The sequence below is a fragment of the Rhinolophus ferrumequinum genome, chromosome 5 (assembly GCF_004115265.2).
Source record: "Rhinolophus ferrumequinum isolate MPI-CBG mRhiFer1 chromosome 5, mRhiFer1_v1.p, whole genome shotgun sequence".
Classification (NCBI taxonomy): domain Eukaryota; kingdom Metazoa; phylum Chordata; class Mammalia; order Chiroptera; family Rhinolophidae; genus Rhinolophus; species Rhinolophus ferrumequinum.
The window spans coordinates 82,857,288-82,883,833 of record NC_046288.1 but is presented as its reverse complement, the minus strand read 5'-3'; the positions used below and the strand labels follow the sequence as shown (position 1 = coordinate 82,883,833).

The 26,546-nt window shown below is 47.2% G+C and overlaps 2 protein-coding genes across 2 annotated transcripts in view; one reads left to right on the top strand and one right to left on the bottom strand.

Annotated features, from left to right (window-relative positions):
- Nucleotides 1-25,146, bottom strand: ZBTB49 (zinc finger and BTB domain containing 49). Its single transcript, XM_033106013.1, has 8 exons — nt 25,021-25,146; nt 18,258-18,428; nt 15,264-16,369; nt 12,441-12,487; nt 5,943-6,016; nt 4,325-4,407; nt 4,072-4,233; nt 1-986 (listed from the first exon to the last, which is right to left on the bottom strand). Exons 2-8 carry the CDS (start codon nt 18,407-18,409, stop codon nt 331-333), a joined length of 2,280 nt encoding a protein of 759 aa, XP_032961904.1. The 5' UTR covers nt 18,410-18,428; nt 25,021-25,146; the 3' UTR covers nt 1-330.
- The window catches only part of LYAR (Ly1 antibody reactive), a 15,436-nt gene continuing 14,029 nt past the window's right edge, over nt 25,140-26,546 (top strand). Inside the window, exon 1 of the mRNA XM_033106014.1 lies at nt 25,140-25,303. The gene's annotated coding sequence lies outside the window, so the exon portion shown is untranslated. The remainder of the gene's footprint in view (nt 25,304-26,546) is intronic.

Here is a 26,546-nt window from a genome sequence, read left to right as displayed (position 1 = left end):
ACATGACCAAAATGTACAGTAGTTTGACCCCCAGTCTGCCCTCTGCCATAGCTGACGTCTGTGAACTGATTTCTCAGGCTTTTGGCTTCTGTGACGTAAGACCCCCACCCTCGTGCCTGCTTCCCGTTGAGCCCACCGGCCTTTCTTCCCAAACCCTGAGCTCCAGCGGCGTCCTGTTAGCAGCCATGTCAGGGGGGACGTGGTCCAAGTTCTGGGGCCAGTTAGACGCCTTCAAGGGGAAATGGCTGTCTCCCTGGTACCGCCTGCTGGACTCGGAAAAAGCCGCTGAGGTTGAGAAGCGCGCGCGGCCATCACTGGTCCAGCTCGTTTTCATTCTGCAGCGTCTTCATCGCTAACCCCCAGAGTCATGCTGGAGAAAAACTGGCCTTCCGAGTTCCTGTAAGCCGTGCCCGCCGCCCGGCTGCCCAGGGGGTCGCCACAGTGATTGTCCAGAGCGGCCAGGGACGCGCGGGTCCCGGACATGCCATCGGCCGGCAGCGGCGCGTCTCCGGGGGAGGCGTCCACGGCCGAATAGGCGAAGGCCTGAGGCTGTGCGGGCTGCCCCGGGGCCTTGGCGAGTTTGCCAGGATCCAAACCGAGCTTGTCCTGGTCAGTGGCTCCAGGAGGCTGAGCTGTGGACCGGAACTTACAGTAGGAGCTGGCAGAGTGGCCCTCAAATTCTGCCCCTCCATGTTCCACCGAGTGCATGGGGAGCTTCACAGACACGGGCATCAAAGTCACAGACACGTCCTGGGAAAAGGAATCTGAGCCCTGAGACTTCTCGAGGTCAGAGGCGTCCACGGCGTGGGTGAGCTCTTCCAGGGCGTCGCGGCCGGCGTCGTCCGCCCCGCAGTGCATCTTCTTGTGCCGCCGCAGCACGGCCGAGCGGGTGAAGCACTTGTTACAGATGTCACACGTGTACGGCTTCTCCCCGGTGTGTGTGCGCACGTGCCGGCGGAGGTCCCCCGACCCCCCGAAACACTTTCCTGGACAACGAGAGAGGGACCTTTTCAGAAGTGGCCATCCTGGGAGGACGCCGCCCCTTCCAGCACGCGGCCCGACTCGCTGTGACGTGCGCTGAGCGGGACCGGGCCTCTGATCCCCGTTGCGCAGCCCTCTGGCTTTGGGTGTCTCGGAGCCTCCCGGAGACTCTCCCTGCACAGGAGCCCGTGCAGGCTAAGCCAGGCGGCCGGCCCCTGCCGGCTCCGGCGTGCTGGGAAACCTTGTCAGTTTTGTTTAAATTTCCTTAAGTGTAACACCGGCCAATCTACAATTTAGAAACATCTTTTCTAAAGGCACTTCTGTATTTGGCTTTTAACATAACTTGACACATACTTCTCCTGGTTCTATTTCCTCTCTCTGTGTATAGGATCCAGGTAGGGGATCAAGTTCCACAATTAGAGCAGGTAAGGGGATCAGAAGAGAAAAATCAATAAATCACCTTATCAGAGGCATGCTGTATTTCCAAAGTATGGAGAACTACACAGTTGATGTGCACATATACTTAGGACTTCTCTCCTAACCATATGCCACTCCATCTGAATTCTCCGCGACCCAGCCCTAGTCAAGCAATGTGGGCTAGCTAAAACCGCCTTTGAACAAAACTAGATGTCAATGCCCATCTGTTAAATTTTGGGCACTTTTTTCTGTTAACCTAAAAATAAAATGCCTTTCAAGTGAGAGGCAACAAGCATTTATTTGATATCAAAGAATAGCTATTTGGGAAGCACTGATTCAGACAGAAGCCCAAGCAGTGTTCCTATCAGGAGACATAGGCAGTGGGTATTTATGAGAGAGGGAAGGGGACCAGTGACATCCACAGAAGGAAGGCATTTCTACTGCTGCAGAGAAGCTCACATAGTGACGCTAATTCTAAACAAAGTTTTTAATTTTCAGTCCAGTAGTCATAGTATCTGCCTTCTTGTGATCTTTGCAAACAGTTCTTTGGGGCACAATGTTACTTTAGGCTCTGTGCAAAGGGCCCCATTTTAATATTCCAAAGATTTGAGGCATAAGACCTGCAAGGCAGCTCCTCTGGGACGGCAGCCCTGGCTCCATTTGAAAGGGGCTCCGTTTATTATTTCTTATATTTCTGCATACAAACTACTGAAACACACCATAGGGACTCTCTCTGTGTTGTCACTTCTGCATGTTGCCCATAAGGTCAAGCTCAGTTGCCTTCACTTAACACCAGTGAAAGCGTGTCTAGTTTGCTGTACTGTCTGTGCAATACACGTTTGCCTCAGCCATGTGGTATTCTGTGGATTACAGCTTCACAACCATCCCTCTGGTGTCGCACGTTTGGGCTGCTCCCACCTATTTGCTTCTCCATGTGATGTTGTTCTTCTCCTTGTTTCCTTAAGAGAAACTCTCAGGAGTGCGATTGCTGGGCAGAAGGGGAGCACCGCTGTTGGGGTTCGTCATATGTGTAGGTAAGTTTTAGCCACAGCAGAGCCAGGAGCCAGGCTCGACATGTGTCGCAGCCCTGAGGAGGGCACGGGGGCAGCTGTCCATGAATGTTCACAGCAGATCTGCTAAGTGACAGCAGTCAGTCACAAACGACCACACACTGTATGCTTCCGTGGCTATGAAACGTCCAGAACGGACAAATCCATAGACCCAGGAAGCAGATCAGCGGTGGCCAGCGGCTGGAGGGTGGGAATTTTTTAAGAGTGATGGTAATGGGTGTGCAGTTCCTTCTCAGGGGCTAGGAAAGCGTTCTGAACTCTTGACCGTGGTGAAGCCTGCACAGGTCTGTGACTGGACCACAACCTCTGAATCGCTCACTTTAAATGGGTAGATTTTATGGAATGAGAATTTTACCTCAATCAAGTTGTTTAAACATTTTGAACCTGTCATGCAAGATCATGATTTCTCCCTTTCTCTTCCCCACCTCCCGAAGCTGAGCTTGTCAGGGGCAGAAACACAGTCAGTGGGGTGGGGTCTGAGGTGGGGAAGACAGAAGGTCCCCCACACTCCCTCCTGGCAGCGGTCTTAGTCCCAGCTGGGAGAAAAGAGAAGATTTAACCTTAAATCAAGTTGATGGTTGTTATAATTTGTAACTGACATTTTATATTAGTGATTTGAAACTGCATTTGTGATTTAAAGTGATGCAATTTTATTTTTTAAGGGTGATCAGAATAGTCGTGGAGTTGCCTAAATTTGTATCCAGGAGATCTGTATATAATTAAAGTGGGAAATAAAAACAAAGTTGTCTTCTGGTTCCATCCCAGAAGCCCTGCCCTATTTTAGACCAATTACAGTTAGAACGAGCCTCTCTGAGTAGCGCTGTATTCCAAGTTTCCCACAGCTGGACTCGGAGCGTTTTCCCCATTTGTTCTATAAAGGAAATCATAAACATGGTTGCTCACTCACCCATGATTCTATTCACACTGCCAACTGCTTGTCACAGGAACGCACACGCATGTGTACACACACACACACACACACACACACACACACAGCTTCAGAGGCTGGAGCAGGTAACAGGTGCCTTAACGGAGTCCCCATTTCTGCGTCTCTACAATAAAGTACCATGAAGCTGCGAGCTGTCAGCTTCCCTCTCCTTCCCTGATGAGCTGGTTCACTGACGGGTCAGATGCCCGTAGAAATCACTTCTGCTTCAGAACAGATGACCTCAAGAAGCCCTCCCACTCGTCCCCATCGTGTGCGCCCCGTGCTCCAGCAGGACAGACAAGCCCGCAACCCCCGCGCCCTGCGCTCTGGCACCTGCTGCCACACACCACGGGGTCCCACTTTCCAACTGCCTGCGCCCCACCCCCGGGGGCCAGGAGTGTGCAGCCCCAGGACAGTCTGTCATCCGGACACCTGTACCATCTTAGGATAGCTCTGGACCCTCGGAGACACCCAGAAAACATCTGATACATACACATAGGAATGAATGAGAGGAGACCATGTGAAGTGGTAAAACAACAGCATGACTTCCATTTTGCCTGTGAGGACAGGGTGACTCGTCGGAGACACCAAACAGCCAGGGACAAGCGGGAGGCCGGCGGGCTGCCCACGCTGGGGAGGACGGGTACCGCCTGGCCTGGAGGGCCAGACACTCACCACAGGCAGAACAGCTGTACGGCCGCTCCCCCGTGTGCCGGACTCGGTGCTTCACCAGCTTCCTCTGCATGTTGAAAGACTTCCCGCATTCATCGCAGGTGAACACTTTATCAGCCGTGTGTGTCTTCTTGTGCTCCTTCAAATTACTGAAGTTACTAAACCCTGCAGAGACCATAACAGGTGTTCAGCTGAAGGACTGAGAACATTTCCATCAGTCATGTTCAAGCAAAAGAAGGAAAACGCTCAGCTATACCTCGGCCACAGATGTCGCACAAGTGCGGCTTCTCTCCCGAGTGAATAATTATGTGACGCTGGACATCGCCAGAGGCTGCAAACCTGTAACGTGATTTGGAAATGCAATCAACAGCCGTTTCCCGTCCCTGCAAATCCTTGTAACTGCAAGTCACTGGGGCAGGACATGAGCTGCTCCTGACGTTCCCTGAGAATGTAGTCGGAGGGGGCTGATTTCATGTGAAACGTGCATTTAAAAATCTTCACTTTTTTCCTCTTTTTTAAAGGAAAGTAGGAACTGATACAAGTGTTTTGCTTTTAAAACAGTTTTCTCTACCTCATTGCATTAAATCTTTCTTCTTCAGAGAAGGCCACTCACATGGCTCGGGCAGTAATTCCAACCCAGGCCCTCGGATGTGAAAACCCAGCTCTTTCCTGTCCACCACACTTGAAAGTAGAATAATACGTTATATTTTCGGGAAGATGTTGCATACAGATGTGACTTTAAATGCATGCCTTACTTTCAAACGGAGTTCCAAAGGCTCACATTTAAAACACCATCCCACGCAAGATATTCAGGGACGAAAGGTGCAGTGGGGGGGTGGGTTTATGCTGCAAGCCACCTGTAATGAGCCGCACACAGTGCCTGGGCACTGAACTTGGCTGGCAGTGTTCAGGTCGCTACAGCAGAAAGGGAGACACGTTAGGCCGGGGAGTTTTCATTTCTTTGTTTTCCACCATCTGCAGAGACGACTGCTTTCCTGGACCTGAAGTAAGAGTGGCTCCCTCCCCTGGTGTTCCCACAGCATCAGGGGACTCTGACTTTGTCCCCACGGCCATCTCTTTCCCCGACTCCTGAGTATGAACTTGTCAGAAATTTGGCCTGTTTATTTTTGCGTTCCCGTTACAGCACTTAGCATACATACAATGGTAGGTGCCTAATAAATGTTGAATGGTTAAATGGACGAAGATGAGGCGGTGTGGCTGGCACGGCCCTGGTTGCTGCCTGTGTTCCAGCATAACCATTAGATGACAGAGTATGTGGGCTCCCGGGAAACGACCCCGGCGAGGGCAGGCGGGCCAATGCCGCAGGCTGGTGTGCACGTAGGAGGCGGGTCTCCTCATACCGGATTCTACCTCCACCATCAGGCTGTCAGTCATCAAGCCAATTCTTATTTCCCAAGTCAAAATCCTACGGCACGCAGCCCTCAATCTCCTTCTTTTCTGCAGCTGACTCACTCCCAAAACACTTTCCTGGTCCACGGCTGGGGTACTTCCTACCACCCTCTCTCCTGAAGTCAGGGCATTCAGGCTGCAAGTCTCACTTTCCCTACTAGACACTCACCTCTGTGGGATATTCGGCTATTTTAACAGCCATTTTTGGAAAGAATGGAAACTTTAGTATAAAACAATTTTGTTTCACATAAAATCCCATTTCCTAAGACTTCTGTAGTAAATTTTCTTTTAATTAACATCTTTTCTTTTTGTCATGTGTGTCACAGGAAAGGCTCTGTGTTCCTTAGTGATACACGGGGCCTCCATGTGGCTTGTGCACGAGCTACCGCTGCAGAGAACACTGCTTTTCAAAGACACCTGCCACGAGTTGTCCCCAAGGACGGAAGGATAGGCCCAGCACTAACCTCTTTCCGCAGATTTCGCAGATGTATGGTTTTTCACCAGAATGTCGACGTAAGTGAGTCTGCAAGTTACCTGCCTGCAAAATAGGACAAGAAAAAGCACACTAATAATGAGTTTCTTTAAAAATAGTTATGTACATTCAAAGGGAAAACAGACAGATTTAGCCAGGTTCCAGTCCAAATGAAGACTGGATACATACGCACAAACTCCAAGGAGCCGCATGCAAGGACGTCCAAAACCGGCCCAATTCTAACTGGCGAGCGGCCCCGCCCAGCGTCTGCCAAACAGGGATGTGTCTCAGGTCTGTGCCCTGAGCACAGGGCTGCCCATGAGCCCAGGGGTGTCCCGGGGTGTCCGAATCAGGCACATACTGTGCCGCTTCTTAAAGGGGCCGACACACTGTGAGGGAGGCTGGTGGTCTTAAGTTTGTATTTTAAACAGACCTTGATGTATTGTTCCGTATATTTTTAAACTTGGACCATCTATATGCAAGCATCATTTGAAAAAAGAAAGTAGTGCTTGTCCATGGTTATTTTATATTCATTGTTTCTTCCTAAAAAACAGGCTTTTGTTCATAAGGAAGGTAGACATTTCCAAACAGTTTTTCCTCTGGCAGTACCGTTGTTCTGCCTGACGGTTTGTCATTTTGGCCTTTGTGCAAAAATGCAAATGAGGACAGTCGCAGCAGTCACTCAGTTGCAGGGTCTTTATGTTCCAAATTTCTGACCCCACAGGGCTTTACAAAGAATAACATTCAAATGGAAATCACAAAATAGACTTCCATGTACTAATCAATAAGAAATCAATATTAAATTGCCTAAAATAGAGTGAAACTGAGACTGCGAATGCCTGATATTAAAAAAGCTACTGTCTAGTTAGGATTTGGAAACAAAAGCTTCCACTGCCATAATTTAAGTCAATGGTCTCAGTCTGTCATTCCTCCTACTTAACTTTGTATAGTGTTCTGTGAAAAAACTAAACAAATAAAAAACCTGAAATGAGTGAGTACACCCAAAGATAATAATGCACACACATTATGCATAAAATATGCCAAAAAGGGGGAATGAACAGTAATACCCAACTAACAAACTTGGCTTTGTAAATTTGTAAATTATGTTTTACATAAAATGCAAAGATAGTTCACGGTTATAGGTTTGAAGATGGGTGTGAAATCCACCTGTGAGTGGAAATGTACAGGTGTAAATAATGCTATCCTGATTTTACGTCATATAACACGGAAGACTCTTCGTGTCTATCAGACTCTGGGAAACATAGCGTGAGATACTACCTTTCAGAATAGGAGAAATATGGCTTAGAAAAACTCTCAGGTTTATTTTAGGTAACAGAAGAGAAAGAACCTGGCAAAATATTGGGAAATACCTAACTTTTAATAGGATGACTATGAATAACAATAATAAAGCAACAAATGCCAACGGCAATAGACATTTGGTCTACTTAGGCCTTTCCACGCATTACCAAATTTCCCTCAGTAACTGGTATTAGTATCTCTATTTTCTAGATGAAAAACAGGTTCAGATAAAGTAGTTGCTTCGGGTACATGGTTGGGCCAGAAATTAATAGTGGTTTATGTGAGTCTGAGGGGAAAACCTGAGGACATGCAAGTTTCTGTGAATAAACTAGCCTGTGTTGAGTACTCAGGATGAGAATAGTCACTTTGCCACTAAAGAAAACAGCTCACTGGGGTGTAGATAATGCACGGCTGACTGTTCGAAATCAGTCACTTCCAAATTTCAGAAAAGCTCATCAGTTATATAACAATTCCGATAGCACCATCTGCTCAACTGTTAAATTGGATCCCTCATTATTTTGTAAACTATGTATAATGATTGAAATTCAGTCTCTGAATCAATTCTTAGCAATGCTGCATTTTTCCTACTTAACAAAGCATAACAATTACTTGTTTTCTAAGCAAATGTAATCCAATGGTCTTCCACTCATATTATAATAAGCAATAGTAAACCATTTTTTAAGTGTTTCTTTAGCTATTTAATAGTGGAAATGGATAATAAAAACAATTATATCTCCCCCAGATAAAGGAGCATATCGTGTTTTCCTGAAAATAAGACCTAGCCGGCCATCAGTTCTAATGTGTCTTTTGGAGCAAAAATTAATATAAGACCTAGTATTATATTTTATATTATATTATATTATATTATATTATATTATATTATATTATATTATATTATATTATATCTGGTCTTATATTATATTAAAAGACCGGGTCTTACATTAATTTTTGCTCAGAAAAAAGCATTAGAGCTGATGGTCCAGCTAGGTCTTATTTTCGGGGAAATGCGGTAGCTAGCAGTCTGATAAATGACATAAACGTAGATTAAATAATGGAAAAATTTAGGCAAAAAAGTCCAATAATGCATTCAGATAATTTATACCAAATTACGTAGGAAGCTGGGGCCCAGATTATTTGATGTTTAGTCAAGTGTTTTTATTTTTAGTCAACTTGGATATGCTCTAATTATTTATATGTTAAGTACACAGATCACATCTTAGAAGCTATCGATAGTCGGACCCCTGGAAACTCCAGCAAGCGGTAATGTAACAGCTGTTCCATCCGAAGACACTGCTGAGGAAACACTCTGCTAAGCAGTGGCAAACAGGCTTTCGTATCTCATGTCATCGTCATCACAACATCCTCGTGACGCAGTATCATTCCCATTTTACAGAAGAGTAAACAGACTCTGGGAGAGAAGCAATCAGCCTCGGCCCCTGCAGTGGATGGAATATTCTAATTCACGTTTGTCTACGGACAGCAACACCTGGGCTGCTGTGTGCCGTTTAGCTGTGCTACGTCAGGAGTAAAGGCCTTCTATTCTTCCCAGACAAACATCATTTTAAATTAAGATGGAGTCAGCAGAATTTGGAACAGAAACATTCTGTTGCAGAAAAGAACTACAACAGATTCTTTTCTACAACAGATCTGTTGAGGAATTTTTAAAATACTGCAAACTCCTTCTAATATGGACTTGAACATCAGCATTTAAACATGAACCAAGCATATTGTTCTCTATCAGAGTACCCTTCTAATGGCAGCTGATTGCTTATATAAAAAATAGTCAGGAAATCATAAAACTTTAGAGATAAAAGGGATCTCAGATCTTAAAAGTCACCTGGTTCAGTTGTAAGACTTCAGGATGTTACAAAGCAATAAAATTAAAAGGGAAAAAATCTGGAGACTAACATAGAGATGTCAAATGTCATAATGTCAAAAATGATCATTATACTGATAAAAGAACATTTAACACCAAAAGTGTGGGAACGATCACCTCGAGTTGAAAATTTAATAACTTGGGAAAAGTTCATTAAAATACTCTTACTGTTGCCTTTTCACCATGGATGGGATGAAACTTGGTCACCTCTGGCATGAGGCCACACCAGTACCCTGGGAACCAAGTCCCTGGCCGCCTCCTACAGAATGCTGTGTCCCTTCCATCACACCTGGATGGACACCCTCTCCAGACAGCACTGTGGGAGGACGCCTAACCTCTGAAAACCGGACTTTCTGCACCAGCTGCTCAGTTTGTATTTCTGCCTCGAGAGACGAAACCACTCTGCTCCTCACCCACAGACAGCTACATACACCAAGTTTTCCTCTCCTGCTTCTCGTGTGACAGGCATTCCACACCCGTCACTATCTTAGTTTTCCCCTCTGGATGCACCAAATGGTCCAGCTCCTATTCCACACAGGAGACACATCACACCAAATGGAGACTCATTCCTACTCGACGGAAGGGGTATGACTCTCCCTTCCTGAGATCTGGGCAGATGCAGTGTCCAGATTATACTAACATATGTATATTCTGTGATCACAGTCTAGGATTATCGTTTTTTACAGTTGATGCCCCCACCCCAAGCACCACCCCGTTCACGCAGAAACGCCTACTCTCTGTCTTTCCCACACTGGTCCCTGTACATGTCTCCATCAGCGGGCTCCTGATGTTTTTTTGTTGTACTGTATCCTTTACACCTGTTTCCTCCTCTCAACACTAGGCAGCGGAAGCCACATTCACCTTTGTCCCCCAGCACATGGCAGAGCTCCTTGGGCACTGCACGCTTGCAACACACATACTGAATGACACTTTTTAAAAGAGCCCTCCTTGTTCACAAAAATGTCTTCATTTCACTATGAAATAAAACAGCAATATACATCTGAAAACTGTAACGATACATAACTCTAGATTTACAAAATCTGACAAGAAAGACACTAACACAGAAGAGGAGGATTTCTATTGGCTCGAGAGGGAAAGTGCAGGCTAAGGCCTGCGGCAGTGGGACCCAGCCTCACTCACACATCAAAATCGCCACATTCAAACTACCAACTCTTGTGTCCCCTCCCCCCAACCCAACAGAGCCAGAATCTCTGAGGGTGGTCTGGGCATCACCGCCAGGACAGAAGGCTGAGGCAGACTGCAAGGGGCTTGGAGGCCTGGTGTGACATTACTTGGTTAGCAAGGGAGGGTCACGGAAGGGTTCCAAGCAAGAAGGGGACAGGATTTATCACAATGTAAATGTACAAACGGCTTTCCAGCCCACTTTTTCATTTAATCCTCCTAACATTCCCCTGAGGTATAAAAGTTCCCTGGGAACTTTTACCCTGGGAACTTTTACCGATGTGAAGAATTACTAAAATGAGACCCAGAGTTCTGATTGCTAATTACTAATGATCATTAATCCAGGACTTGGCTTCCCCACTGCACCAAAGATTAAAATGGTGCGTGTGTGGCAATGTTTCCTGAGCACTGACTGCGTGCCGCTTCGTTTACAAGTACTTGACCTTATTAACCCATTTTCTTCTTCGTCACACACTCCGTTGGGTCAACAATCTTATTATCCTTGTTTTGCACATAAGGAAACTGAAGTGTCAAAGGTTAGGCAGTTTGCCCAAGGTGACAGAGTACACATCGGAGGCAGGATTCATATCCAGACTGGGTGGCTCTAGAGGCCACACTCTGATCCCCAGGCTGAGCTGGTGGGAAGCGGCCTCAGCTGCCATGCTGGCAAGGAATGATCACTCCAGGCGGCCATCAACACTTACTGCCACTTAGTGGGGGCCAGGCATTCTCCTCGACGATAAATAACTTAGCCCGGCCCAGACTCTTACAATAAATAACACACAGCCCAGCCCAGACTCACGATAAATAACACACAGCCCGGCCCAGACTCTTAACGCAAAGGGAGATTGCTAAATCTCAGTGAATCACTGCATGCAGGGAGTAGGAAGAGGGAAAAGTAATTAAGACTGCAGGTTTGGATGCGTGGGAAAACCAAGGGCTGGCTCCGTGTCAAAGATGGTGCTGCTCTTGCTGTTCCAGGCTCAGTGGGGCCTGGCCCCCAGCTCTTACCAGACTCGAGGTCTCTATGTCCCCAGCTCTGACCGGACTCCAGGTCTCTATGCCCCCAGCTCTGACCAGACTCCAGGTCTCTATGTCCCCAGCTCTGACCAGACTCCAGGTCTCTATGTCCCCAGCTCTGACCAGACTCCAGGTCTCTATGTCCCCAGCTCTGACCGGACTCCAGGTCTCTATGCCCCCAGCTCTGACCGGACTCCAGGTCTCTATGCCCCTGGCTCTGACCAGACTCGAAAGTCTCTATGTCCCCAGCTCTGACCGGACTCCAGGTCTCTATGCCCCTGGCTCTGACCAGACTCGAAAGTCTCTATGCCCCCAGCTCTGACCGGACTCCAGGTCTCTATGCCCCTGGCTCTGACCAGACTCCAGGTCTCTATGTCCCCAGCTCTGACCAGACTCCAGGTCTCTATGTCCCCAGCTCTGACCGGACTCCAGGTCTCTATGTCCCCAGCTCTGACCGGACTCAAGCAGCTTCTGTCTCACTGAGTTCTGGAATGCCAGGGCCTGCACAGGGCGGATGGAGTTTTACCCTCTGTTTGAGAAGGAGAAGTAGGTTCCCATAAGCCTACATTCGAAATTTCCTCTAAAACATTAGATCTCCAGGTTCCTTTAGGTCTAGTGCCCAGCGCAGTCTACAGCCCATCAGAGGGTACAACAAACACCGGCTGATGAGAGAATATATGACATCTTAACAGTAGAAGCGGGAAATGAAAACGGGTCTGTTTGCCAATATCCTAATATCTACGGTCCCAATCAGAGGACGACACTGGTTTTGGAGCCCAGCATAATTTGCAGCCTCCGGGTGTATGTTCAATATGGTTTATTTCATTCATGAAAGAGAAGAAATATACTAGGATTGGATCCATCCTGGGGTGTGGGGGCGGTGTTAACTGTGAGACATTCACACACTTATAAAAAAATGGTATTTTTCCCCCCAATGAACTAGAAATTTGTTTTCTTGAAAATTATTTTCTCCTGATTTAGTCTGAAGTCTTTTAAGGTACAGATATCTTAAGAGGCGTCTCTCACAACTCCAAAACCATGTCTTATTTGTAATAAAAATCAACACTGGTTTTCAGGTTTCCAATTATTAACAATAAATAACAGTATTCCCACCTGAGAGAAATGTTTCCCACAAATGTTACATTCAAAAGGTTTCTCACCTAAAACAAAACAAAATAACAGCTTGTAAAATCATTCTCATTATTTGCACAATAACTTTCTGTTTAAAACGTTTAGATCATCTCCTGTGCCCCACCGTTTCATGCAGAGCATTGCGTTCTTCGTCGTGAGGGGATGAAAAGGGGGGTCTCCACACCCTCATCGTCTCTGTCGCCCTTCCACGAACGGCAGAGAGGGTGAAAGTGAAATCTATGGTTACTTTCCGCTAAAAAATCAAACTGTTCTCCCAATATAAACCTATGCTGAAGTCAAACTTATTTATTTGCACTCAAACCCCTCCTAGGTTTTGGACACAGTCTTTCGGTGTAGTTCAAAATCAAATGTGAGTTTTCGTGACTTTTTGTGAACGGCAGGAACCTGTTCACCTGTCCTTCTGCCTCCCCTTTACCTCTGATTTCCTACAGAACTAGGTTCTCATTCACACCGCATGAGGTATGAACACGGATGGCCCCAAACAGTGGGGTCTCAGGAGGTGGGACAGGGAAAAGGCCCCGCACTTCAGCCTGGGTTGAACAGGCCGAGGGGAAAACAAGGCGTCATTTCGGGAGATGTGCCCCCTGCTGGCTTCTTATCCACCTGACTTGGTACCTCTGAATAATTACATCTGGGCATAGACGAGGTTGTAGAGAATGGAACTCGATGACAAAGAAAGCGCAGCAGATCTGAATATAGTCTCTAGAAAATGATCAGTTTAAAAGTATACTTCAAGGTACCACCTTTAATCTAAGATACTCCAGTAAATAGACTTGGAAGACCAAACACCCTCCATCTTCCCCATTCCCCTCACATAAGTGGCTTCGTGAAGACTGTCTTTAAAAAATACCACCAACGTCCCCCTTCACATTGCTGGAGCATGGGGCGTGCCAGCTTTCTGGGCTCCCACCCCGATACTTGTGATCTTTTCTTGAAGCTGTTTACTGGCTTTCTCAGGATGGGGTGGGTGGGAAGCTCCTGACTATGAATATTTATAATCGTATTAATTCTGCATTTTGGGACAATATTTATGTCTGAAATTGTAAGGATAATAGAGAATGTTCAGTTAAAGCGCCAGGAGGAGACATGCGGGTTTGAGAAAAGAGGCCACCGGTCACCAAGACTCGTGAGTGACCAGCATTAATAACCCCGTCCAGTGGTTCTCAAAACTTTGCTCTCACGACCCCTTTTGTTTACGTGGCCTGTGTCTGTCACGAGAGCCCATATGAGGAATGAAAACTGAGTGACTGCTAACACACGACTAGATATTTCACTGGCCACCAGAAAGATGGCCTCACCACAAATCCTGCAGCCTGCAGCCGACTCCACGCACACTAGTGGGAGAAGGAGAAGAAGAGGCAGGTCATGTCCAAAGCTCTGATGGAAGCAGTTCCAGCCTCACAGACCCGAGCGTTCCCCAGATCAGGACTGGACAACTGCTGCTCTTCTCAATAGAGAGGGTATGTCCCAGGGAGCACAGCATCTCTGCCATGACAGTGTGGCTACCGCCATTCATAGATATTCTCGCAGGAGAAACCATTTTTTTTTCCTTTAAAGCTAAAGAGATAAGGGTCTCAAATAAAAATTATAGTGACCATTAGGCTGTAAGAAATTTAAGTGAAAAGAATGACCTATTATAAATTAAGTGTTTTCAGGACAAAACTGGGTCAAGATACTGCTTTCATATGGAGTAATTCTTAACTACTAGCAATAATAATGATGGTACTTTATATACATTATAATTTATAAAGGGCTTTCATAAATATGAACTCTCTCAATACACTGAGGTGGTAAACACCTAGGCAAAGTAGGAATCAGTGATAACAGCACGTCACATCAATAATCGCAATTACACAAGCATCTTAAAAGCAGCTATTCGGGAAGCATGCTGTAGCATATTACTGCTCACGCTTATAATTGCCATTCATTTGGAATGTGTATTAGAGTCATCATGTTTAGGTATAAGAAGCAAAGTAACATGTAAGTATTGTATAATGTAACATACATGTACTGTGTAACACTTATTAAAAAACTTCTGGAAAAAATACATTTTTTGGAAATGGGAGGAGGTATGAATTAAGGTAATAAAACTTCGAAAATTCAATGTTCACGATGGAAGAATTTTCATTTGAAAATATCAGATGGTTAAAGCTGATCCTTATTGAAAAGTTTACCTCCCACCTCTCAAATCAATTTTTAAAATCTGATATTCAAATTCTTTCCAGAGAACTTTCAGAATCACTGAAACTAAATTATTTTAGTCGGAATTAACCTACAGTACACTTTTAAAGAATAAACTTAATCTAATTAGAAAAAGACAGCTAAATGTAGCTGATCTGTTTTAGAATTTGAAATTTTTAGTGCAGCAACGTAATTTATTATACTTCTTTTAGAGATGGAAAGTTTATCATATAAACCCATAATTAAAATAAAAATATAAAGGGTGACATCTTTTGAAACTGGCTCTATGAAAGCATCTATAGAACTTTAAGATTATTCTTTTTTTGTTTTTTTTAGAAATACAGAAGATTTATTAAAGTAAGAGGAGATAGGCAGGGCAGTGTGCTGGAAACTACTGCAAACTACAGATAAGATTATTCTTGAAGAGGTATCCCAAAAATATAAAATAAAAGTAGCTAATGCTCCTTGATTTTTTTCCCCTGCAAATATCAATGACATCATCAAGCAATAGCAAAACTTCTTACAAAAACAGAAGCAGGCAGTGGTGTCTGATCGTCTGCATTATTTCCTTTCCTTTTGCCTGCGCGTACTGAATCAGTGTACCTGTGTGAGACCGTTTGTGAAGCTCCAAATTGCTTGGGTGTTTAAAAGGTTTCCCACACAAGTCACACGCGTATTGTCTCTGGGACTGAAGCGTCTGGGACTGGTCTTCTAGTGCCACAGGGTCTTCAGGCCTCTCGGCTTCACTGAAGCAATTAAAACTTTCAGAATTGATGAGTTCTTCACTTTCTTTTTCTTCAGCACTTTGGCTGCTAGCTTTCTCTATAGTGTTTTCACTGGCGCATTCAACCCTCTTTGTTGAAGCGCCCTCTGACTTGGGTTCAGATGTTTGCTCTGCAGATTTCTGTGACTTTAGAAAATTGAGCTTCTTAAGGTGAATGGCCTTTTTGAGCCTCATCTGTTTGGTAGGTTGTGGGCCTGATTTGTGCATCTCAGGGTCTGGGGCCGATTCACCCAAAGGCTGGGCCAGGAAGTTGGATGGCAAGTGCTCAGCAGACTCTAGGACACATTCGGGATGGCTGACGGCACAAGGCTGGTTTTCCATGGCGGTGAGGTCTGTGGAGGTGCTGAAGGTGAAAGGCTGTTCAGTTCTTCTCTCCTGAGTGGGACAAGTGGCTGCTTTATAGTGCTGCTTACTGTACAAGTTCCGCAGTTTGTAGTAGTAACTTGGCTGTCTGAAAGGTGGCTCTGTGCAGCTGCCGTCTAAAGTATCAGGGGTTTGTTTGGATGCTTCACCTGGCGGCTGATGAAGGTTACCTGACGGTGGAGACTGACAGTGTGACTCATCCAAGACCTTCCCGTGCTGGACATCTGCCGAACACTCTTGCAGTAAATGAGGGGAGTAGTTTTCATTTATAACACAGTTAGTGTCAGGAGTCAGGGCGCTTTGCAGGGAGAACGGACTGTTATGACAAGGCATGCCAGGTGGCTGTTCCCCAGTGGTTGATTTTAAAAACGTGTGACACAGATTCAGAACATTTTGAACCTGCAGACACTGTGCTGTGTCCAGCATGACTTGTATATTGTCCTGGGTGAGGTCCAGATGAGACGTGTACATGAAGTCCAGGATCTGCCCAATCCCGCTTACATTTCTAATATCCAAGTGAAAAACATCATTCTTCTGACCTGACGAATTCTGAAAGAGGCTCCTGAGAAAAGAAAAGAGATATGTTTATAGTGCTAACAATTCATACATGCTGATAACTTTTACTTATAAACAACGTTCAGGCTAATATTCAAAATCACTATCCTATAAATGCCAAGATTTTAAAATTAAATATGCTTCAATCCTTTAAAAAATTTTGGCAAGCCATCCAATAAAGCAATTCAGATGAATTAAATTAGTGCATTGAATATCCAAACTTCCAAGTAGATCTTAAAGTAGAATTGAATTGTGAAATATACTCATTGCTTTTTTCAAAATGTAATTATTCTTACGTATTATTAATTGCATGTAGATACAGGAAACTAAAGGACACACATTTTTCAATATTTCATGTTTAGCTGGATAAATTACATATTTCAAGCCATAAAACACATGGAAAAATATTTCCATACCTCAGTGCCTTAAAAAAGTCTAAAAATAAAAATAGCTACAATAAAACAACCCTCAATATACACTCATTTTTTTAATTTTTTAACTGTGGCAAAATATACATAATGTTAAACACTTAACTATGATTCAAATAGTAAATTCAGTGGCATTAATTACACTCACATTCTTGTGCACTGTCACCACTATCCACTTTCAGAACCTTTCCATCTTCCCAACCGGAAACTCTGTCCCCATTAAACAACTCCCATTCCCCCGTCCCCTGGCAACCACCATTCTACTTTCTGTCTCTATGCACGTGACTATTCTGGAGACCTGATACGTACTCAGTTTGTAATCAGTAATTTATCTAGCTGTCAGAGGTGGTTTTTCAGCCACCAGTGGTCCATAAATCAGCAGTCCATAAATCCCCTATGAGTTAATGAGGGAAAAAGGCACCATAAAGCCCACACACCTTGTTCTGGGCACAAGTCAAATTCACAGGTGAAGGAATTTGTATTGTGTAAAAATACTAAACTGAGTTGGGTATGCAAGTTTGTATCAGATGCAGTCACCTGCTTCCCCCAAACAGCCTTCGGTTCTGTTCTTCCTCAAGGAAAGTACAGATTAGAGGTGGGGTACAGAAAACTCCACACAGCCGATGTCTCACAGTGCCTAAACCCCACTGTCCTTGGAAGACAGAACAAGCAGGCCTAGCCAGAGCCTGGGACCATTTTGCATAAGGACGAAAAGTGCTGCCTCTTCAGTGAGCCGATCCAATACAACATGTACTTACAGCATATACAGGGGCTGAGATCTGATCTGGAGATTGGGGATTATCAAGGAAAGATTAAACCCTGCTCCATGTACTGTTGACTACAGTAGTAAAATAATATGCATTCTAGGTGGGAAAAGGTACTAAAAACGAGAAGCTTCAGTGCTTCAAGAGAGAAATCTAGCTCGGCAGAAAATGTATGTAGGACCCTTAACTAATGCTAAAATAAATGAAATACTATTGCTTGATGTTACTACTTCTAAGCAAATCTTTCATATAGACACAAATGATCGCAGGGACAAGTAAATTAAATCTAAACCTGTTAGAATAGTCAAACGAGAAATAAAAATGAGAAAGTTTAAATTAAGAAAAACAACAGCATGTAGGATGTTTGCCCTCTCTGATTTCTTATCTCAGAAAAGTTCTTACCAGGAATTCTGTTCCTCGATCTTTTTATCCTAAAAGGATAAGAAACATACATACGGAAGACTGACATTAATTAGAATGATTAAAAACAAACTGCCAAAATGCTCCGAATCACCCCACATATATTGTAACTAAAAGGCTCTTTCCTCTTGCGTTACTGTAAATACAAAAGCAAAACACCCACAATGCACTGCAAAAGAAAAAGGGAGTGAAATTCATGGAGAAAATAAAATTTAGTCAACATATTTCCATGCCGGAAGAGCGTTTTCTCTGTGCAGTTAGAAGAACAGTCTAAAATACGCACCTGAAATACTGACTGAACGCTGCCAGAACATTCTTATGCGCTTTAAAGCAGACGCCCTTCACCACCAGCATGCAGTCACAGAGCAGGCCCTGAATCCGCTGCTCGTGCAGTTGCTGGAGGAGGTGGCAGCTGTGGGTGGCCACGGGGTCCATGCTCAACCATCCAGGAGACCTGCAACCAAGCACTGGGTAAGACAGTGGTTCTCGACGACAGGACTGGGAACAAAACGGCCCCACAACCCCTGGACTAGTCGTAGTTCACTGTCATGATTCCCTGTCACAACAGTGTGAAAAACAAATAGAAAAACATCGTTTCTTAAGCATGTAGACCGGTGTTGGTCAACAGAACTCCGCGGTGATAACAATGTTTCCTATCCACAGGGCCGGGAGCCACACGAGGCCACCGAACACTTGAAAGATGGCTCGTGTGATCCAGGAACAGAACTTCTCATTTATACTAAACAGCCGTTGTATTTCACAGTGCAAATCTAGAGTTATGACCGTGACAATACTACATGCACTTTTTTGTTTCTACTTAGGAACCCTGCGATGCAAACACGTACCTACAGAAACACAAGGGTAGGAGAAAAGCCAACTGGAAAAGACGAAATCAGTCTTAGGAGCAGGGTGTACGGGGCACTGAATTAGAAGTTGAGGGAAACTCGGAGCCTATTTGGGGTGTTAAGGTACCAGTCAAAATAAACTACCCCACTAGACAACGAGCAAAGAAGTGTCAGAAAGCGGCATGGCCCTTCCTGCGTCCCTCAGGCCTCTCCGACGAGGCGCGACTTCAGCAGAGACCTGAAGGAAGCAAGGGAGTGAGCCGTGTGTACGTGCGGCGAGGCCAGCTAAGCGGTGGGGCGTGAAGGGGTGGGGGACGGTGAGAAGGGGGCCACCCAGGGCCTCGTGGGTCCTTCGACTCCGGAGGAGACGGGGAGCCACGTCCTGTGCGCACAGAAGTTCCATCATTCAACATCTATTCATGGACTGACCCTGCGTGCAAGGTTCTCGGGCTACGGCGCCGAACAAAACCCTCCGGGAGCTTCAGGTCTAGGGAAGGGAACAGACACACACACACACGAGTACATGACACACGACTGAACCAAATGGTTCGAGCGGGACACATGACTACAGACGAGTTAAGACGGGCTCCGACGCCGGGAGCTCACACTCACACACGGTTTATGGACGGGAGCGCAGGCGTACCTCGCGTTATTGCATTTCGCTTTATTGCGCTTCACAGACGCTGCGTTTTTAACAAATCACAGGCAGACCCTCCAGCAGCAAAAAAGTCACTAGTCGCTTTACTGAGATACTCGCTTTATCGTGGGGCTCTGGAACCGAACCCGCAGTATCTCTGAGGCGTGCCTGTGGGGGAGAAATGAAGTCCGATTGGGCCGAGACTACGGAGCTTAATGCGACACTTTAGTACTTTGAAAACCTAAGAAGCCCCTCTCTGCTTTGTTTGTTTTCCTTCTCAGTGCATACGCCTTACTGAGAAAAGTCACTACACCATGCAGCCACAAATCTCCTCCTTTTCACACGGCCCCTCCCCTTATAGCCACCAGTATTTTTCACCTCACCTCCTGTTACTCCCAGATGTGCCGGCCAAAATGAACGACCGCAGCCCCCAACAGGCTGTGTCCCGGCCAGTGCTGGAGCCCGAGCCCACTGTCATTAGTGACGTGACTTTGGGCAATGGCTTCTCCCTGCCCTGCGTTCCTCGCCCTGTCTCACAGGTCACTGAGATACACCCGAGAACCATGCACACATCACCACAGCGACTGGCACGTGTGAGTATTCCCTCCCAAACGTCCCCTCTGAGGAACACCTGGAGAGCCTGCTAAAAAGGACCGTCCGGACGCTGCCCCAGACGCTGCCCCAGACGTCCGCCCCGTTGAGCGTGGGGCCCAGGCATGTGCACTGTAAGCATCCAAGGGCTCTGAGCAGATGGACTGCACCCCTCTCTGCCTTGCTCTGTCCTCCAGAAGCCTCTGGTTCTGCTACTTCCGGTCCTGGGAATACTTTCTTTACTTCTGAGTCTCCCACCTTCCACAGAATGCCCACTCGGCTGTCAGCAACTCCGAGGAGCCTTCCTGCCACTCCTAACATGTTCCCTCTTCCCCACTGCTGCTCCTCAAGCCTGACTTCGGGGTTATCCTCTTTGGGATGATCTTAAGCACCCCTACACACTTCCAGAAGATAACTTGTGCTCCATCATTTGTGTGTCCAGCTCTGCTGTGAGTTCTCAGGGTACCATCTTACTCATCTTTGCCTGGCACGTGGCAGATACCGGGCCGTTAAAATTCATGCTCATTAATGATGGTTAGTAATGTTTTCTATTTATGTCTTTTTGACTCCCTCTACATTCCTCACGATAGCTCTTCTAAATCCTTCCCATTCTCTTCATTCTCACCATGTCTGTCGCCCTCATCCATAAAAGTGACCGTGACCCTGACTTCACTAAGAAGGTAGCCCGTGGATAACTTGCTATAACCTTTAGTTTCTTTTCTTAATCCCCAGTTCCCACTCACCTCTCCCTCAGCCCCGTCAGCTCCACAGGATGAAGTGTCCCTTCTCCCCTTGATTCTAGCTCCTCCCGGCTCCCCCGAGACTTTGCTTCATCACCACCCCTTTCATTGCTTTCCTCGGTCCTCCACCGGCTCACCAGTTCCTACAAACACACCAAGCTCACCTCGTGCTGAACAAAAGCAAAACAAAATAGGACAACGAAACCTTCCCAACTAGGTACATCTATGCATCACAGGCCTCTTTTCACACTTTCACAATTGTCATCTACACATCTCGCTTTACTTTCTTAAGACCCTTTCTCACCTTGCAACATTCTGCCATTCTCACTCAGATGCTGAAACAGACTTGCCCACAATTGCCTGTCCTCAGTCCCAGTCTCCCCAGCTTTCCTGCAGCAAGTGGTCATGTAGTCTGTCTGTCTCTATCTTGAAATTCCTCCTCCCCAAGAATGCTTCTGCTTCTCTTACTATGTCCCCGATCTGCTGTGCTTCTTCCTCTGCAAGCCCCCGAAATATCAATGTCGCTTAAGCTCAGCCCCTGAGCCCTCTTCTCTTTCCCTTGACAATCAAATCTGCTCTTGGCCTTCATCTGCTCTACGCAGACGAGTCCTAAATTTGGAACTTTAGTTTTGACCACGAGTTCCAAACGCCCAACATTTCACTAAACATCTTCAACTGTATGATCTTTCAACTCAGAATCTCCAAAACTTACCCCCATCATCTCACCCTCCGCTCTATACCTTTTCTGAGTCCCCTATTTCTTAATGGAAAGCTTAGTTTCTGGTGTGTAGAGTTTGGGGTGCTGGCGTGATCTCCTCGTTCGAGATCAGGGTGGGATTCCGAGAAAGCCAGGACTAGAGGAGGTGGTGTGATCTATAAAGAGCAACACTGCAGCACTGGGAGTGGATAATATTACCCCCGAACAAGAATACAGAAAGGGAAGCATTATGTGGGACGGTGGGGCACTGTCCCCAGTGCTGAATCCTCCACGGTCCTGAACAGCCAAATGGCAGCAATCAGTTACCTACCCCTGCCCCACCGGTTGCCAGAGAAGAAAAGGCTTCTTGGTTCACTATTATTAATTGTCATTTACTGACTGCTTATTACAGGCTGGGCACCGTGCTCAGCATATTATATCCATTAATTAAAATAGTGCAACGTGAATCCTACTATACCATTTTACAAGTGAGGAAATTAAGAAACAGGGAGTTTAAGTAACTTGCCCATGATTATAAAACTGTTATGTTCCAAAGCCAGAATTTAAATCCTGGTTCTTAAACCCTGGAGTCTATGCTCTTAGGCTACGCTGTCTCCCACGAGAAAAAGGATATAAAAAGCACAACACAAAACCTTCCTCCATACACTTAAATGTTAACAGGCAGCAAATACTCTGAATCTACATTAGACGTTTTCTAGCTATACAGAAGTGATAAAGGGAAAAATTCTTTGGAATGACCCTGAGAATTATGATGATATGCAAACTTCAGAAGCATTCCACAATTTACTTTGACTATAAAACTTATAATGATCCATATTGCTTAGTGTAATTCTCTAATTGCTTCATGATGTTAATCCTATACCTCCCTTATAAAAAGCTCCAGAGAAAGAATTGGTAGCTTATATTTCTTTTGTGTGACAACGGTCAGCAATAATGTATCCTGTACCCAACAAAAGTTAACAACAAATATTTATAAAATGTTTCCTATATGCCACCAGGCACTATTCCAAGCCCTTTACACCTGTTAACTTATTTAATTATCAGAATAACTGTAAGATAGGTACAACTATTCCCTCAGTTTTAGATGAAGACAGAGAAGCACCTGGCGGATTACAGATGGCCACAACTTCTTTGACACTCCTCCCAGGGAAGGTGGGATCTATGTCTCCTCCCCTTGAATCTAACATCTGTGCTCATTTCTGGGCCCAGGCCCTAAGAGCTGAAGCTCCCACCTGCCATCTTTTGGAACAATGGCTCTGGAAGGCCTGCGTCGGCAGTCAGACTGTAAAACGCCCTACTGGAGAGAATACATGGAGTAGCTTAGAAGGAATCAGCTGGGCCCAGCCTCCCACCAGCCCTTCCCGGTACCAGATATGGGAGCAAAGACACAGTGAACGCTCCAGACCAGCCCCACTACACATCTGTACCAAGAATGTGACGGCGGAAAGATGGACTGAGTGGCATAAAAAACAATGAAAATATGGGAACCGAAAATGAGAAACACACAAGAAAAGCTTAGGCAGGTGTGAACGAAGAGGAACAAGAGCCAGCATGGAATTCTATCTACCCTGTAGAGACGGCTAGTGCAGCAAAGCAAACCTTTCTGTCCAATCTACCAACTGGCCAAACACCAGAGGAAAGAATCTGTGCAAGTCTGTTCAGTGGGGCCGTTGACAGATGACTTCTCCAAGGGTCCACAGCTCATGCACCTGGCACTGAGCTTGCCTTAGAGTGATGCTACCTTCCTTTTAGCCATCATGGTTTTCAAATGGCTTGTTCCCAACCCCAATGACAAATGCACTGGCTTCAAGCAAACAAGCCTGGATTCCTGTCTTAGCTCTATACTGACTCTGATGCTACACGGGCCAATTCACGGAAGCAGTATTGTGGGCCTACTATGTGCAAGCGTTGTCGTGAGGATGGAATGCTGATAAACTGAATGAGATATGCTCCCTGCCTTCCACAGTCTGTCTCAATTTGGGCCTCATTCGCTTAACTTTAGTGTCCACTAGATGCCAGGCACGGAGGGTCACGACGGTGAATGACTCAGATACGGTCATCCATGCCTTCGTGAAGTGAGAGAAACAAGAGTAGCAACGCACTGCAGATATTAAATAGAGGAAGCACAAATTAATTTGGGGGAGGAGGGTTAGGGAAAAACTTCCTTGAGGAAGAGACATCTGTGTTGAAATCTGGAAGTTAAGTTTGCCAGAGAAAGCAGGGAGCTCACCCTGAGTTTTCAGGGGAAGCAAATAGGGGGAAAAAAAAGAAAATGCAGGAGAGCGCCACTAAGAATGAGGCACCCCTACATGCCCTGCACATAAAAATGCCTTGAGCACCCTGCTTTTCAACCTCTTGGCCACTCTGTCACCTTTGTCAGCAACTACTTCCCTTCTTGTCCATTCTGGTGAATTCCTTGTTAAGGGCTGAGTTGCATCCCCCCCAGATTCATATGCGGAATCCCTAACCCCCTCGGTACCTCAGAATGCAACTGTGTTTGGAGATCAGGCCCTGAAAGAGGTTTTAAAATCCAATCCAATGAAGTTAAAACTCTAATGCAATCTGACTGACGTCTTGTAAAAAAAAAAGGAGCCCCAGGGATGCTCATGCAGAGGAAAGACCACGTGAGGACCCCCAAGAAGGTGGCCCTGACAAGAGAAACCAAACCCGCGACACCACTTCCAGAGCTGTGAGAAAAATAAACGTTGTTGAAGCCACTCGGTCGGCGGTATTTCGTCATGGCGGCCCTCGCCAACTGCTACACCTTCTATTCCAGGCCCAACACTGTTGGTCCCAGAGTGAAACCGCCCTTATCAGCCCCACCCCCACCCCAGGGTTACCGTTTCTCACAGTACTCGGTCCATACTCCAGTCACCCAATGAAGCCGTGAACACCTAGTGACCACCCCTGTCTGCCAGACCGGAGAAGAACGGCGAAGCGATGTAGTGCTTTACATTCATCCACTCGAGAAATCCTGCGAGACCCCGACGCAACAGGCACTGCCATTGCACGCCTTGTGCAAACGGGAGCCGAGGCACGCCGAGTCCACCCGGGAATGCCGCTGGGCCGGGTCTGCGGTCGTGGGCACTGCTCTCAACCACAGGGAGGCAGAGGGAGATGGGAACCGAGCGCGGGGAGCCCCGGACGGGGAGGGATCGGGGGCTACACGCGGGCAGTGCCCGAGCGGGCGGGAGGCCGGGCGGGGACGCGGGTGGGCTTCCCAGGCCGAGGAAGCTGCACACGGACACGGCCGGCTCCAGGAGCACGCCCGGATCTTTTGTGTCCCGGAGCCAGAGCACGGCGCCGGGGCTGCTTAACCCCCTCACGACCCGACCGCTCCCCCAGACCCTCGCGGTGCCCGGAGCTGCGGAGGCGACGGCGAGTCCGTGCCCCGCCCGGCTCTCGGGGCCGCGCCACCGCGCGGGACCCGCACGCCCTCGCGAGGCGGCCTCCGGACCCGGCGGCCACCTTACCCCGGGAGACCGCTCCGCGCCGGCCTCCGCCTCTTCACCTACCGCGACGCCCTCCGCGCCGCTCGCCGGGCTCCGGGGGACGCGGAACCATCGCGACAACGCCCCCTCGGCCGGCCGGACCCGCCCTCCGGCTTCCGCTGCCGTCACTTCCGCCGGGCGGTGCAGCCGCAGCGCGCAGGCGTGCGGGGCGGCTCGGAAACGAATTCTGCGCGGGGAAGCTCGGGAGCGAGGCGGCGGCGGCGCTGGGCCGGCGGCGGAGGCAGCGGCGGCGATTCCACGTGCTCCGCGCGGCCGGTTGAAACTGTTGGCGGACGGCCGCCGAGAGGTGAGGAGCAGAGGCTCAGAGGTCCGACCTGGGGGGCGGGCGGGCTTGGAGAACGGGCAGGGGAGGGGGCAGTATGGCCGATGCCTGCGTTTCCACCCTGCGAGCCCCTCCTTTGGTTCACACACGTAGAGGAGGGAGGAAATCTCTGCAGAGCTTATTGGTGCTCTGCTCTGGGGAAGTGGAAGGAGCCCTGGATTTAGGATGACCACTTATTTCCGGTTTTAAAACGGAAAGGTTCTTGTGCCGGGAACCTTCTCTGTCGTGGGCCAAGCGGGACGCTTGGTTCCCGCTGGCCTGGGGTTCAGGCTTGCTGCATGTTGGGGACAAGGCTCTTGTCTTCTCTGAGTCTTGGGGAGCTCGGGCCCTCCGGAGGAGGCCTTGGGGCGTAGTGGTTGAGAGCACGGGACTCGCTCTTAGGGCTCGAATCACTGCGTGTGAATCCAGGTTTACCACTAACTGGATGCGTGACCTGCTGCAAGTGACTTAATCTCTTCGTGCCTCACTTGTCTGTCAAAAGGGAACAGTATAGAACCTAACTCAGAGGACTCTTGTGAGGATTACATAAACACAAACGTGTTAACCATCTATGACGGCTTGGCATGTAGTAGGTGCTCAGTAAATGTCAGGATTTTCTGCAGCTCCTTCCTCTGAGGAAATAGGTAGGGGGACGAGGTGGGGTGTATTTGCAAGGCTCACTTTCCTGCAGAGAGGGTCCGCTTGGGACTTGTGCGTACAGCACCCCCAGCCCCCTGGCATCTAGCATGGAGCCTGACAAGTGGTAGACTTCCACAGATGGTTATTACACCAGTGAAGGGATGCTGTTTAAAACAAGGCTGGTGAGGCAATGTGTGGGGAGGGGTGAGGTTTGGCTTAACCACTCCCAGTGTCAGTTTGCTCATTGGTTAAGTGGAGACAAGTGTACCTACCTCCTAGGGTTTTTGCAAAGAGCAGGGGAGAGCTCCTGCATGAAAGCACATCTGGACCCTCATCACTCGCACATTCGGGGTTTAGACAGGATGGTGGACAGTATGTGCTCGTCTGTCCAAGAAATCCCAGAGTTTCTTGGAATTCTACCCTGGGTAGGGGCTCAGGGCTGGTCTAGTGGGCCTGATCCCTTGTTTCAGAGATGGAAGAACTTGAAGTTCAGACGGGATGGTGACTAGCTTGAGGTCCAAGTGCCTATTGGTGACTGTGCTGAGGTTGCCAGCCTGGCCTGTCAGATGGGCTGTTGTGGTGGTGGTGG